We start from the raw sequence: 15,994 nt of genomic DNA, 5'->3' as shown, positions 1-15,994 counted from the left end.
AAAAGTAGCACAAAAAATGTTTGGCAGTTTGTTTTCAATGGGAGCGGGGAGTGAGGGCAGTGCACTCTAGGATGATGAGTTCAGATACCTGCAACCGCTTGTGGTGCACTTTTTTTTTTTTTTTTTTCTCATAACATACTGGCACAGAAACCCAGAATGCAATGGGGATACAGGAACTGTGGGATAGGTACCCACTGTTGACACAGTCAGACATAGTGTATCCCCATTACTTTTGCTATGTTGACTTTCTAACGTGGATGTACACCATTGACTTTATAAAATCTAGTTGTATAGTTGACCTACAATAAATTCAGCTTTATTTCCTAGTGTATACATAGCCAAAGTCACTGCTTCCAAGAACAGAGTCCCCTGTGGTGTAGTCATGGTCTGTGTTCTTTGATGTATACATTCTCATTTAGCCATTTAAAAACACTCTGTTTGCTTGTACACAGTGTGTCAAGTAATCCAGATTGCTCTGTACCAGTGACTTGCCTTTTTCATCATTTGTGAATCATAGAATCATAGAACACTAGGACCGGAAGGGGCCTCGAGGCCATAGAGTCCAGTCCCCTGCCCCGACAGCAGGACCAACCACTATCTGCACCATCCCTGATAGACATCTATCTAATCTGTTCTTAAATATCTCCAGCGAGGAATGAATCATCAGTATAGTGGGTATGTGTACTTCCAGTACTAAGAAGGTAACTAGCAAAGATGAATTGAAACATGTTGTGAAAAAGTTCAAGGAAGAAATGTTTTGGTATCCTACATTATAAAAATGTCTACGTACAAGGCTTTTGCCATAGTATCTGAGTTTTAAATAACATTATAATACAGTAAGCTTCAGACCCAGAATTCTGTCATCCAGAACTCTCAAATAACCAGTGTTTTAACTATAAGTACATTTTAGTTGTTTTCCATAAGTACAGTATAGTGAAAGTAAATATAAATACAACAGATACAGTAAGTGTACAATACTCCTGTTGCTGGTAAATAAAGTATGCTGCATATATATTTTTTTTGTCTGTTAATATCTAATCTTGATCTTTCTTTAGTGTTAAGCATTGCTTAAGTATACCTCTCTATTATCCAGAATATTTGAATATCTGTCAACCTCCCAGTCCTGGGAGATAGCATTTCATAGTTAGAACTCCATCTAATTTATCATAATTCTGTTAAAATGTGACAGATCAGGTGGGTTTTTTGTTAGCTTGTGTTGGACTCAAAATCTTTACAAAGAGGTAACCTTCATTAAATGTGCAAATAATAATTCTTATCTGGTTTCGTTTAGGTCAAGGAATTAATACAAAGATTACTTAAATATGGTGGGGCCAAACATATATTTTTTTCGGGAAAACGTTACTGTGACTTACAAAGTACAGGAGCCGTTAAGGTAAAATTTTCAAAAGTGCTTAACTCACTTTGGAAAATGAACTCCTAAGTCACATAGGCATTTTGGAAAATGTTACCATTAGGCAAATCTATACCGGAAGCACTTTTTTTTTTTAATGAGTGCAGTTATAGCAGTACTGGAAATATGCTGCTAGTGTTGTTAATGAATCTGTACTAGCAAAACTATACTCTTATCAGTATAGATTATTGCAGCCTGTACTTGCTCTGAAGTGCAATAAGCTATATTCACAAAAACACAGTTTTCTGGTATAACTGCATCTACACTAGAATCTTGTGGTGGGTTAGGGATCACACCTCTTCACTCTCCTGATTAATATACTTATGCGGTCAAAAGTTTGTAGTGAAGACTTGCTTTCAGTCTCTAATGATATTTGAAAAAGAAATGTACAGTGTAATGCAATCATTGCAGCCCACCACAGTTTTATAGGAGATATTGAAGCAGATTGAATATTTCTAAAAAATTCCAAATTCACATAAGAATGGCCATACTGGGTCAGACCAAAGGTCCATCCAGCCAAGTAGCCTGTCTGCCAAAAGTGGCCACTACCAGGTGCCCCAGAGGGGGTAGACTGACGACAGTGATCAAGCAATGTGTCTCCTGCCATCCATCTCCAACCTCTGACAATCGGAGGCCAGGGACATCATTCCTACCCTTGGATAATAGACTTTTATGGACCTAGCCTCCATGAATTTATCTAGCTCTTTCTATTCCAGTCCTAACCTTCACAGTTTCCTCTGCCAAGGAGTTCCACAGGTTAACTATGTGCTGAGTGAGGAAGAACTTTCTTTTATTAGTGTTAAACCTGCTACCCATTAATTTCATTTGGTGTCCTCTAGTTCTCGTGTTATGGGCATAAGTAAATAACTTCTCCTTATTCACCCTCTCCACACCTGTCATAAGTTTATATACCTGTATCATGTCCCCCCTCAGCATCCTCTTTTCTAAACTGAAAAGTTCCAATCTTTTTGCCTCTCCCCATAGACTTATATAGGGGCGGTAAGATACCCCTTGTCTTATTTTCTGTCCCTTTAATAATACCCAACATCCTTTTTGACTGCCTCTGCACAGTGCATGGATGTCTTCAGGGAACTGTCCACGATAACTCCAAGATCTCTTTCCTGATTAGTTATAGCTAAATTAGCCCCTATCATATTGTAAGTGTAGTTGGGGTTATTTTTTCCAATGTGCATTACCTTACACTTACCCACATGAAATTTAATTTGCCATTTTTTTGTCTGTCACTCAGTTTGAGATCTTTTTGAAGTTCTTCACAGTCTGCCTTTGTTTGGACTATCTTGAACAGTTTAGTGTCATCTGCAGACTTTTTCACCTCACTGCTCACCCCCTTCTCCAGATCGTTTATGAATAAATTGAACAGGATTGGTCCTAGGACTGTCCCTTGGACTGTCCTTTGGAGAGGACTGTCCTCTCCATTTGGAAAATTTACCACTTATGCCTACCCTCTGTTTCCTGTCTTTTAACCAGCTCTCAATCCATGAAAGGACCTTCCCTCTTATCCCAGGACAACTTACTTTACATGAGGTACCTCATCAAAAGCTCTTATCAGGCTTTCTGGAAATCTGTGTATACTATATCCATTGGATCTCCCCTCTCTGCATGTTTGTTAACCCCTTCAAAGAACTCTAACAGATGAGTAAGACATGAATTCCCTCTGCAGAAACCGTGTTGACTTTTGCCCACCAAATTATGTTCTTCTATGTGCCTGACAATTTTATTCTTTCCTATTGTTTCAGCTAGTTTGCCCAGAACTGATGTTAAACTTACCGGTCTGTGATTGCCAGGGTCACCTCTAGAGCCCTTTTTAAATATTGGTGTCACATTAGTAATCTTCCAGTCATTACTTACGGAAGCTGATCCAAAGGACAGGTTACAAACTAGTGTTAATAGTTCTGCAATTTCCCATTTGAGTTCTTTCAGAACCCTTGCATGAATGCCATCCGGTCACAGTAATTTGTTAACATTAAGTTTATCTAGTTGTTCCAAAACCACCTCTAATGACACTTCAATCTGGGACATTTCCTCAGTTTCATTTCCCACAAAAAACAGTGCTGGTTTGGGAATCTCCCCAACATCCTCAGCCATAAAGACTGAAGCAAAGAAATCACTTAGTCTCTCCACAATGGCTTTATCATCCTTGATTGCTCCTTTTTGTACTTGTATCATCTAGGGGACCCACTGGTTGTTTAGCAGGCTTCCTGCTTCTAATGTATTTAAAAAAACATTTTGTTATTCCTTTTTGAGCTTTTGGCTAGCTGTTCCTCAGAATCTTTTTTGGCTTTCCTTATTACAGTTTTACACTTAATTTGGTAGTATTTATGTTCCTGTCTATTTACCTCACTAGGATTTGCCTTCCACTTCTTGAAAGATGCCTTTTTATCCCTCACTGCTTGTTTTACAAAGATGTTAACCCATGGTAGCTTTTTTTTTTTTTTTTTTCCCCCCCAGTCTTAGTATGTTTTTTAATTTGGGGTATACATTTAAGTTGGGCCTCTATTATAGTGTCTTTGAGAAGCTTCCATGCAGTTTGCAGGGTTTTTGTTCTAGTCACTCTGGCTTTTAATTTCTGTTTAACTAACCTCCTCATTTTTGCATAATTCCCCCTTTTGAAATTAAATGCCAGAGTGTTGGACTGCTGAGTTGTTCTTCCCACCACAGGAATATTAAGTGTTATTACATTATGATCACTATTCCCAAGCGGTCCTGTAATAGTGACCACGTGGACATATCCTGCACTCCACTCAGTACTAAATTGAGAATTGCCCCTAGCCTTGTGGGTTTCTGTACCAGCTGCTCCAAAAAGCAGTCAGTAACAGCATCGAGAAATCTTATTGCTGCATCTCGTCCTGATGTGACATGTACCCAGTCAATATGGGGATAATTGAAATGCCCCATTACTATTGAGTGTTTTATTTTGGTAGTCTCTCTAATCTTCCTTGGCATTTCAGCATCAGTATCACTGTCCTGATCAGGTGGTTGATAATATATCCCTACTGCTATATTCTTAGTAGAGCTTGGAATTACTATCCGTAGTGATTCTAGGGAACATTTATTGATTACAATTCTTATTTCATTTGATTCTACATTATCTTTTACTTACATACATACATACATACATACATACATACATCTTTCATATGTTGTTGACAAAAGTTGATTTTTAATCTCTGAATTTATCAAATTTAAAGAAAATGCAGCAACTATTTCTGTGACTTCAGGGCTCCGTCTACACTAAGACACTATGTCGAAGTAGCCTATTTCGAAGTAACATTGAAATAGGCTACTTGGATGTGTATCGTCCACACGTCCTCCTGGGCTGGTGCCGTCAATGTTCAGCATTGAAGTAGCGACAGGGAACGTCTAAAGGAGCCACCCCAGAAGGAAACGCAGAGCGTCCACACACAAAGTACTCCCTGTCAAAATAAGGGGCCAGGAAAGCGCACAGATGGGGTCACAGGCTGGAGTAGCCCTTCTGGGGCAACAGCAAGCCTCTCCTTTAAAGGACCCCTCCCATGCACACCCAGCCTGCACAGCACAAGGTCTGCAGAGCGCTAGTCTCACACTTGCAGACTGACGCACAGCAGCCAGGGACTCCCAGCAGCAGCACCTGGAAGCCTTCCAGGTTGTCAGCCAGGGAGGAAGCGCTCTGCTAGGTGCTGCATGGGAGGCCGCCTAGCAGTTCCTGGCAGGGGGGCCCTCCCTGGGGGCAGATGGGTATGCTCCTGACCACTGGGCTCCCCTGTTCTTCCCCTGCCAGGTGCTCTGCCGCCTCTGGAGCTACCCCCACCAGCTCTGAGTGGTGGGAGCAGCTGGTCATGGCGGGGGTGAGGGGTGAGGTGATGACATATGGCTGTGGAACTTCCACATGCGCTGGCAGACCTTCCTGGAGCTTTGCCAGTGGCTCACCCCCGCACTGAGGCACCAGTACACTGGGTGCGATGCGCCCTTCCTGTCGAGAAGAGCGTCGCAATAGCTGTCTGGAAGCTGGCCACTCCAGACAGCTACTGCTCTGTGGGCCACCAGTTTGGAGTGGGAAAGGCCACAGTCGGGGCCGTCGTCATGGAGGTAAGGTGGCCTGAGCATGCACCCATTTGGGGGCGGGGCAGGGGCCACAGAGGTGGGCCTTGGTGTGGGGCTTGGAAGGGAGGGGGCTGGGTGTGGGGCTGGGGAGGGAGGGGTGCCAGGGAGGGGCCTGGGGCACCCTGCACACCCTCATGGGATCTTGTGTCCCCTCCCCACACGTGGTCCATGCGCTCAATGCCGTGGTGCTTCAGAGGGTCGTCCGAGTTGGGGACCTGATTGGATTTGCTGTCATGGGTTTCCTGAACTGCTTCGGGGCTGTGGACAGGACCCACATCCCCATCTGCACCCTGGACCACAGCGGGGGAAGATACATCAACTGGAGGGGCTACCACTCCATGGTCCTGCAGGCTATGGTGGACAGCCAGGGCTGCTTCCAGGATGTCTACGTGGGCTGGCCTGGCTGTACACAAGACCCCTCTGCTTTTAAGAACTTGGGCCTGTGCTGCTGGCTGGAGGTGGGGACCTACATCCCGCCCAGAGGGAGATCCCTCTGGGGGAACACCACTGTGTCCATCTGCCTCGTGGCGGATGCGGCCTACCCCTGGCTCATGCGCCCGTACACCGGCCACCTCACTGCCAGCCGGGAGCGTTACAATGCCCAACTGAACCACACCTGCCAGGTGGTGGAGAGGACCTTTGGCCGCCTGAAGGGCCAGCGGCTGTACCTCCTTGCTCGCCTGGACGTTGGCTTCCAGAACATCCCCCAGGTTGTGGGTGTGTGCTGCACACTCCACAACACTGTTGAGAGCAAGTGGGAGGCCTTCGTCCAGGGGTAGGCAGTCGACGCCAGCGTGGGCTTCCCCCAGTTGGCCGCATCCAGTTGCCAGGCCCACCACGAGGGGGTATGGGTCTGCGAGGCTCTGCGGGCCCATTTTGATCAGAGGAACCCGTGAGCACCTCCCTGGCCTTCCCCAGAGGGCTGCCCGCACACCATCGCCCCAACAAGCACACATCTCAGGTTCTTTGGAAAATAAAACTGTGGATTATTGAATATAGGTAAACTGTCCTATGTGCACAACAAAAACTGGAACCAGTATACAAAGGGGGACAACTATATGCAAATAGGGGGCCAGGGGATGTCTCGGCTGTCGGCTCATCAATCTGGGGTGGAGGTAGAGGTGTGCAGCCCCCGGCGGGTACGTGTCATGCCCCCCATCCGTGGTCCCCGCATGCCCGGCTGGGAGGACTGGCAGGTACAGCTGGGATGCTTCCACTGGCCAGTCTTCAGCCCCAATGGACTCTAGTCCTGGGAGGCTGGCAGGCAGGGTGGTGGGCGAGGCAGGTGGAGTGGTGGGGGGCATCGGGTGGAACAGCAGGGAGGGCAGCGGGAGGCGGGAGCTGGGCAACAGCCTCCCGGAGCAACCCAGCTATGTCCCAGAATACACCCATGAATTCTTGCCATGCTGCCTGGCACCAGGTGGACTCCTCCCTATCGAAGCAAAGCCACTCCTCGGCCACCTCCGCCGCAGAGCTGCCAGGGTCTGGAGGGGGGACTCAAGGGGACTGTCCTCTGGGTCCAGCGCTGGCATACCTGTCCTGCTGGCCTCAGTGCTGTTCCTGTGCGCTGGCGGTGCCTGACCTCTGGCAGGCTCTTGGGAGCCACAGAGGGTGCCTGGTTGCCTGGGGCCTTGGATGGCGCAGCTGGAGAGAGGGAGGGGAAGGCTGTTAGTATTGTGCCCTGGCCTGTGCCCCCCCCGTTCCCCCTTGGGTGGTGGGTCTCCATCCCCATTGGTGGGTGTGGTCCCCCCCCGCCCCTGGGGTTGGGGCACAGTGCTGTCCATGGGTGTGGGTGCTGACGGGCACTGATGGCCTTGCTGCCGTCCTGGGACCATGCTGTGGCTGGGCAGTTATGGGTTGGGGTGTGTGGGGGCCCCGGTTATGTCTGGGGGCCCCGCCCCATGGCCCTGGGGGTATGTACCTGACTGTCCACTGCCGCGGTTGGGGGAACCCCAGTGGGAGGATGCCCCGCTGGTGCTCTGGGAGGGGAAGTCTTTGAAGAGCCTGCCCCCCCCCCACTGCTGGACCCCTCCTCCGCCATCCCGAAGGGTGGCTCCTCGGGTGTGCCCTGGGGTGTGAGGCTGGCCTCTGGGCTGGACTCCGGCTCCGAGGCCTGCTGGGACTACTTGGCTGTGGTGTCCAATGTGGCCTGTGGGGATGAGGTGTCCTGAGGGCCCAGGATGGCCCTGAGCTCCCTGTAATAGGGGCACGCAGCAGGGGCTTGCTCCCCATCATGTGGAACCCCTCCTCTTCGCCCCAGAGCCCCAGCAGGTCTCAGAGCTCGGCCTCCAACCAGGAGGGGCCCCGCTGCTTTTTGGCCCCCTGTTTGGCTGCTGGGGGTCCCCTCGGGAGTGGGGGGGAGCCCTGGGGGCGATCAGGGGGCTGGCTCGATGCCATGGCGCTGGGTGGTCGGGTCAGGGTCTGTAGAGGGTGTGCAGGGCTAGCACACGTGTGTGCTGCTGCCTGCACGCTCTCAGCTTCCTGCCACAGGAAATCTGGGGGTGTGGTGCTTTAAGGGCTGCTGCGCTCATTGGTTATAGAACCCCGCGGGGGCTGGACAGCACATCTCAACCCCTCAGCTGATTGCCGCCATGGAGGACCCTGCTATTTTGTAGTAGCAGGACGCAGATCGTCTACACACACCCTGCTTCGACACTGAACGTCAGAGTAGGGTGCTATTCCCATCTTCGGTTAGGAATAGCAATTTTGATGTCTTGCTGCCTAATGTCAATTTCAACGTCGAAATAGTGCATGGTGTGTGTAACTGCGACACGTGCTATTTTGTCATTGTTCCAGCTACTTCGAAGTAGCTGGCTAGGGTAGATGCACCCTAGATATTTGCAATATACTATTTAAAGAATAACATAAAACTTTAGCACTGTTTGCCTTTGTTATTTGTGTACTCTGCAAAGTTAAACAGGGTCAAAGACTCAGCAGGACAGGAACTGTAGTTAATCCACTGTATCCAGCTGGCACAATGGGATCCTGACCTGAGTGAAGCCTCTGTGTGCTATTGCCATACAAATGTTAAACACTTTTTGAATCATGTTAAAGTATGTACTGCTTAATTATGATTGGATAGTATGACAAATTCCAGTGCAAAAGATTCTTTGGCAGGTCTCCTATTCAAAACTTGCTATTATCTTTTAGATTTATTAGCATGAGACTGATACACAAAAAAGGTAGGCTGTATATGAGAGAAACTTGCTCATAGTGAAATGAATTAAGGTATGGCATAGTATTTAGAGGGAGGTAGTTGAAATTTCATAATATGGGACTTTAAAAATTAGCTTTGATGACTAATAAATATGGTGTAAGGGACAGACTTTCACAGGCAGGAGTTCTCATGCATGTCTTCCTTGCAGGCCAGGTTAAAGTAATATAAGTAATATCAGTAATCTTAAATGTTAGTTTTCTTTTCCTTTTTCTCTCTCTCCTCCTCCCTCCTCTTCTCCCTGCCCACCCACCAATGTATCATACTTATTTCATCTTTTTATTTGGTCTTTTTTCTTAGAAATCATTTAAGCACATTTTGAAATCTCATTTAAATCCATGGGCATTACAGCATGTGTGCTTAACTTTTTTCTTATCAAGCACTTAGTTGTTGTTTAGCTAAATACAAATAGTAAGGCTCTTTCCTGATAAATCAGTCCTTTCAGCCCCTAGATTATTTTTTTGCTCTTTTTTGATCTCCCTCAATTTTGTCAGCCTCTTAAGTGGTATGAGTCTGAGAAATGACTGCAAAACTCCAGCAGCAGTTATATTCTGCACGTATCTTCCACCCCTCTTTTCTGTTCCTGTTTCTGATCTTTCTAGGAGCTTCATATATCGTTTCTTCCTTGTCTTTGCAACGCCACTTAGTCATCTTTGGGGTCAGAAAGCAATCTTCTTCCAGATCAGATTGGCTAAAACTTTTTTTTTTTTTTTGGCGTAGTTGGAAGTAGACTAAAGGTTGGATTCTCTGTAACTTGAACTACTGAAGTCCTCAAAACTTGATTTAGAAAGACTTCAGCTAGAGGATATGGGTATCCTACGGGAGGGGTGTGTGTGTGTGTTTGTGTGTTTCTGTAGTCTGCAATGTGCAGAGTCGGACTGGGTCAGTGATTGAGGACCTCCTGACTAATTAGTGCACCTATGCAAACTTTGACATGTGACATCCTCAGGCCATAAAATTAGGGTATATATTGTGTGGATATGTCCTACATAACAGACAGCACTTCATGTTTGGCCTACAATGATAAATAGATTGAGAAACACTAGACCAAGGGTCAGTAACTCCTGGCATGGGTGCCAAGAATGGTACGAAAGCCAATTTTCATCAGCACACGAGGTGGGACCTCAGCCATGCCCCTCCTCTTTCAAGCAGCTGGGAGCTTGCTTAAAGCCATGCCACCTGTGGGTTAACAAAGGACCAGCTAATGCTGCCAAACACCACTTAAGCGGTAAAGCTCTGCATCTTAATTTATTTATTCGTGAACCAGATGTGAGTAGAACTATTAGTGAGTTTAAAAAGTATTACTAGAACTCAGACCATACATGGAGGTGAAAAAGTCAAATTTCAGCGCTCTGCCTTGGAAAGGTTGCTGACCCCTGCACTGAACTAGATGATCATGATGGTCCCTGGTGACTTTAAAAACTATGAATGCCCCCTGACATTGCAGTAATGTGATGTTGGTACCACCTCCTGTATTAAAAATGAAGATGCTAGATAAAACTGGTTCCAGCAGTACCATGTCAGAAGCCTTTCTTGGTATAAAATACAGTAAGATTCTGGTGGTTGTTTGTTTTTATTCATTTTCAGGGTTTCTATGAAATCTGAAAATGAAAGAATTTTCTCGTTTGTCCTTCCTTCCCAACCTAGTCCCAGCCAGCCAGGAACACTAGGGCTGGGACACTGTACCTCTCCGTACTAGAGTTAAAGGGGACTGCAAGGAAAGGGGTTGCGGTCTTCCACAACAGATGTTAGGAGCCCTAAGCCACCACCATTTGGATTCCTGAAGGGATGCCTTCCCCTAAATCTCCTTCCAGTTCCTGTTTATCTGAGTGCTCTATCTTTTCTATAGTTGGTATCTCCCCTCAACATGTTGAAAGCTGGCTACCTGTTGAGTTGCAAAATTTTAATCTAAGTTCTTTACCTGCCACACTGGATCCCTGACCTGCTCTAGGGAAGGCAGAAACCCCACCCCTCAGCCCATTTGGAAATGAGGGAAATATTCTTTCCTGCCCCAGTTCTCCCAAACCAAAAGATGACTAGCACAGACTGAGAGCAAATAATATAAACCTGAGGGAGGGGGAGCTGCGGATCACTGTTTGAGAGAGAGTTCCTTTTGGAATACAGGAGTATATCCTCCCCTTCCTCTTGTGCATATGGAGGGGGCAGTGCCCTTCTCTGCCTGGCCATGTGCTGTTCCATGCCTTTCAGATACGTCTATTTCCCTTTTGCCTCCCTTGTATCCCAGATGGTTAACATTTTTGCTGCTTTCTGGACAGAGTCTCCACATTCAGTTGTGGTGAGCATAGTCTTGCTCACTTTTCAGAGTATGACTGCATTTCAAGTGACTATTGCTTTTGTCAGTGATGACTTATTCCCTGGCTACCTGGACATACGAAACAGTCCTAGCACGAGCTAACTTTTACAAATGATGCTATGTCCAAAGGGGAAAATGTGGGTAGATAATGGTTTCTGAATTTAGAATAAGTTGTGTAGAGGGGAAATACCATGTACCAACAAACTTGCAGGTAAGTTTCTAGTGCTACAGGATTAAGATGCAATTCTAGAACACAGTGAAAGTATGTGGTTTTAAAGTAACGTCTGTAGTAGAGTGAAAAGCTTTTTTTAAAAAAAGCAACAATATTCGCTGCTTTGTTATTGTGAACTAAGATTCTGAGAGCAAATTTTGCTCATTATGGCGGGGTTTCACTTTGTACTTCAACTTACTGAATTTCATTTTGTTTGGAAAAATGAATCCTTGAATTATTGCACCTGACTGGTTACCAAATTAACAGGGAACTCCTCCTTAAATAGATTTTTAATCAGATATGTCAATTTTAAAGGTCCTGTTTGGCTTTCTGCATGTCTGCACACTCCGATTAGGGTGGGCGATTTAAATTACAGTATGGGAATTCAGTGTCCTACATTTTGGTGGCCCAAATAAACTTAACTCTTAGCATTCTTCTAGTTTAAAGGGTTCCTTAAATAGCAGCTAATCTTTATAATATGTAGTATTAAATCTGATATCAAATTTGTTGGAGTGTATGACATTTTAGATCACCATTCATTGTCTCTCTATTCTCTTTTAAAATGGAGCTGCAGAAAACTAATACAATTAATTAGTGTTGTTTTCAGCCTGTTCTTGTAGTTCTGCTAAAGAACATTGGTGCTGATGCTGGATGTTGCAGTTGCTTTTATGTTAAATTATCAAATGCTTAGTGATGTGTGTTTTGGTCAGGTAGACTACTTTTTCTAAAAATTCTGACGTTTGTACTGTTTGCTATGATGCACATGAACTCTAATTATATAATATCTGTACTGTGTTTGTCTTCAACAGAAGTGGACAAAAGAATTTGTAGAAGACTTGACTGAAAAAGAGATTCAGAAAAGGAGAAAAAAAATGCCGAAACCAGTAAGTAGATGCCTCTGTGCTCTTCTAGGATTTGACATAATAGCCAGGCCCAAAGCACTCAGACTATGGTCTTGTCAGATCTGATAAGCTAATAATCGAGGTTGGGCTTATTTAATACTTTTATATAGGTAAGCATCAAAAGGAAAAAAAATCTAGGTTCTTCACAAAGTGGTGATTAGTGCCCCAAAATGAAACACTAGTCTCTGACAATACTGAACTAACATTGCAGTGGGGGGAATTAGGGGGAATTGTGCTTCAGTAATTTTGTATATTTCAGGTGAAACATAATGGTGAAAAGTGGCTTCAGAGGTGCACTTCATGCCTGTTTAACTCAGTAGAAGGACTTTCATTGCCTTAATGTAAATTGGAATGAGCCTGTATGAGAGATTGCAAGGAAAGGCTTGCTTAGCTGAGCAGTGATGACATTCCTTATGGTGTGGGGAAGTGATGAGTAACTATGATGGTTTTGAATGTCAGTTTAAAATGGCATGTCCTCCATTGCACCATCGGAACTTGCCATCACGTCTTTTGGCTTGACCCATGGTGGGAATGACTTGGATCTTATTTGTGGTTTAGGATTGTAAATGCATAGGAAGGCAAGCACACCCTTTTCATAGTTTGATTAGCACCTCCTTGTATTGAGATCAGGTCTTTATCCATGTTCCCGCTGACCTGAGGGACACAAACTAGTTAGCCTGCAAACTTCAGCTTCCATAAAGGTTCCAGTGTCTTAGAGAATATTATTTAGCCACTGGATCATTTGCCAGTGCTTCAGTAGGACATTAATGCTTTCTTCTGCCATCCACAAAGTGCCTTTTTACATGCCCTTGGGAAGTGCCCTGTAGCTCCCAAATTCCTCATTTTATATCATTGTAATCTTACATAAAGCATGCCTTGTAAGGTATTAGGGGAAGGGTTATGGATGGAAATATGACTTTCAGACCATATGTATAGGTAATGCATATTAAGTTATAAGAAAGCATTGTATGGTTGTAGCTAAAGTATGCTGTGAATTTGGGAGGTGCCTGGATACTAGCTCTACAGAGACAATGACAAGGGATATAATCAAGGTTGTTGTGTGTTTGTTTTTTGTTTTTGTTTTGTTCTGGTACTTGCCATTACTGAGGACCTGGGCAGTCCCAGCCCTGGGATTGACTTGGGGGGGCGCGGGGAAGGAAGGCAAAGCGAGCTGGGTACTGGCCCTCTTTTTAAAAATAATATATATTAAAAAAAAAAAAAAGGCACTGGACATAACCAACAGCTAGGGTGGGGGCTGTTGGAGAGACATAACCACTGGCTAGGATGCAGTGACTCACCTGCAAAAGATCTCACCCGGGGAATTGCTCAGCTTTGCTTAGACTCAGCACTGCCTCCAGACATGCATGGGCTTGTGTTCTCCAAGTACATGGTACTGAGGATATAAAACAGAACACAGTAGCCACATGTTTGGCTGTGTTCTTCACCCACTTACACTGCAAGCAACCAGGATACTGAGGCTGTGTCTACACTAGAGCATAAAGTCAGTTTTAAGGCACTTCGCTCAGTTTTTGCAATGTGACTGTCTTCACTGCAAACGCCATTAGGTCAGTTTTAATGGGTGCTAGGGTTGACTTTCTTGCTCCATCCCTCCAGTGTGGTGTAATGCCAAGTTTGAATGTAAAATGTCGAATTGGTGCTAGTGTGGAAACAGCATTACTTTGAATTGATTTTATCAGCCTCTGGAAGTATCCTACAATGCTCCGAATGTGTCCGGGATGGCCACTTTCAACTCTGCTGTTCTCCAGATGTTCAGGAAGTAGGAAACAGAAAGCCAGGGAATTTGAATTCATTTGCTTTCTGACCAGCTCGGCGATCTTATCTAGCCATGATTTCTCAGGGCCACAAAAGAGCCCCAGCATGGAGCCATTAGGAGAGCCAGTGTCTTATTTCTGTGTGAGTGGATGAATCTGTGCTGAATAAATACCAGGGACACACAGAAGTGATGGGTTAAAAAAAAAAAAAATCCCGCCCCCCCCCCCCCCCCCCCCAATCCTCACTACACGCACACCACATGGCTTCTGGGCTGTGCAGACCATGTCTGCAGACAGTGGCATGTCTTGCCCTCTGCAGGGTTTCAGTTCTTGAGAGAGCTTTTTCCCTGCACAGGATTTAACACTAAAGCCTGAGGAAAGTGGTATGTACCCCCAGTCTCAGCTGATTCTTCCTCCCTTTTGTGGACCCATATATCATCCTGGTTGTTAATTCTCCTGTGGCACTCCATAAAGGGCATAAAGTAATTTATCTGTAGAATTGATGGAGTGCACTTCCAACATGAAGGCCACGTAATCATAAAGAGTTTGCAACTCATCTTAAAAGCTTCAACCTCTGGAATTTACAGTGGCCACCCACAAACATTTTAATGTGTTCTGAGAACACCCAGCTGACTGAACCATGTCAACAGGTTGTTCAACTAGTTTTCTCCTAGTGATAAAACACTAATGATGCCAAAGTGGAACAGAGTGGCTCCATGCAACTAGTGAAGGACTTCATATTATTCTCAAGGGCCGTGTCTACACTAGCCCCAAACTTTGAAATGGCCATTTCGAAGTTTACTAATGAAGAGATGAAATACATATTCAGCGCCGCATTAGCATGCGGGCGGCTGCGGCACTTCGAAATTGGCGCAGCTTGCCACCGTGTGGCTCGTCCCGACGGGGCTTCTTTTCGAAAGGACCCCGCCTACTTCGAAGTCACCTTATTCCCATCTGCTCATAGGAATAAGGGGACTTCGAAGTGGGCAGGGTCCTTTTGAAAAGGAGCCCCATCAGGATGAGCCGTGCAGCAGTGAGCCGCGTCAATTTTGAAGTGCCACGGCCGCCCGCATGCTAATGCGGCGCTGAATATGTATTTCAGCACTTCATTAGTAAACTTCGAAATGGCCATTTGCGTGGCCATTTTGAAGTTTGGGGCTAGTGTAGACACGGTCAAGGAAAATGCAAAAGTGCTAGTGTATCTAGCTGAAGGAGCCAAGTTTGAAGGAGAGGGGGAGGGGGGGGGGCGGTACCCGTGAGTAGTCACCACCAAGAAGTTAAGAATGCTCTAGGAAGGCCATGGCACTGTTGTCGCCAACATGAGGTTAGGAGACCTTTAGAAGTGTTTCCACCAGATTCATTTTGAATCCCCAAAACTAAACAGAAGAGAACAAAAGATTCCCCAAGAGCATTGGTGTCTAGTGGTTGCTTGACTACCCTATCAGAAGTAGTAGTGGCTCAAGAAGAGAAGGAAAAGTTAAGGAAACATTACAAGACAGAAGAGTTGAAGAAAGAATGAAGGGATTCTCTTGCCTCTGGTAGGAGAGAGAGAGTGTGTGCCCACAAGCTCCATTCTGTCACATGAAATCTTCCGCTGAGCCACATGATTTGTGAAGGGAGACTACTATGGCCAGCCCCCCAACATGTGGTGCCTTGGGAGGGACCTGGGACCAGCTTCCTGGTGCATTATGCCAGGTGAGGGCAGCCCCATAAAATTTCTGTGGAAAGGGGCCAGTTCTGGAGACTGTTGAGCAAACTGTTGACAAGGTTCAACCAGTTGTGCATCTGAAAGGTTAGGCAGCTCCATAAAATTTCTCTCGGGGGCCAGCTCCCCATCGCATGGTGTAAATTCCAGAGCTTGAAGCTTTTAAGAATGAGCCCCGGAAACGTGAAACAGAGAAAACAAGTTTCTCACAGGGAGAAAGCTTTCACCCCCTGCAGGGCAGGACATGCTGCTGTCTGCTAGCATGGTTCCCACAGCCCAGCCGCCAGGTAGTGTGGTGGGGCAGGGGTTAGCCATGTGGTGGGGAGGCGGGGTTTAGCCCAGCAGCCAAATGGTGCCTTGGGGG

The 15,994-nt window shown here is 45.8% G+C and overlaps 1 protein-coding gene across 4 annotated transcripts in view; it reads left to right on the top strand.

The window, feature by feature from the left end:
* The window catches only part of RDX (radixin), a 152,537-nt gene that overhangs the window by 63,189 nt on the left and 73,354 nt on the right, over nucleotides 1-15,994 (top strand). For all 4 annotated transcript variants that reach the window (XM_074985020.1, XM_074985040.1, XM_074985011.1 and 1 more), the window contains one exon: nucleotides 12,061-12,135. In XM_074985020.1, coding sequence (XP_074841121.1) covers nucleotides 12,061-12,135 — 75 coding nt within the window. The remainder of the gene's footprint in view (nucleotides 1-12,060; nucleotides 12,136-15,994) is intronic.

The sequence above is a fragment of the Carettochelys insculpta genome, chromosome 1 (genome assembly GCF_033958435.1).
Source record: "Carettochelys insculpta isolate YL-2023 chromosome 1, ASM3395843v1, whole genome shotgun sequence".
In the NCBI taxonomy this organism is placed as follows: domain Eukaryota; kingdom Metazoa; phylum Chordata; order Testudines; family Carettochelyidae; genus Carettochelys; species Carettochelys insculpta.
The sequence above is the reverse complement of the archived record's forward strand: the minus strand, read 5'-3'. Positions and strand labels throughout refer to the sequence as shown.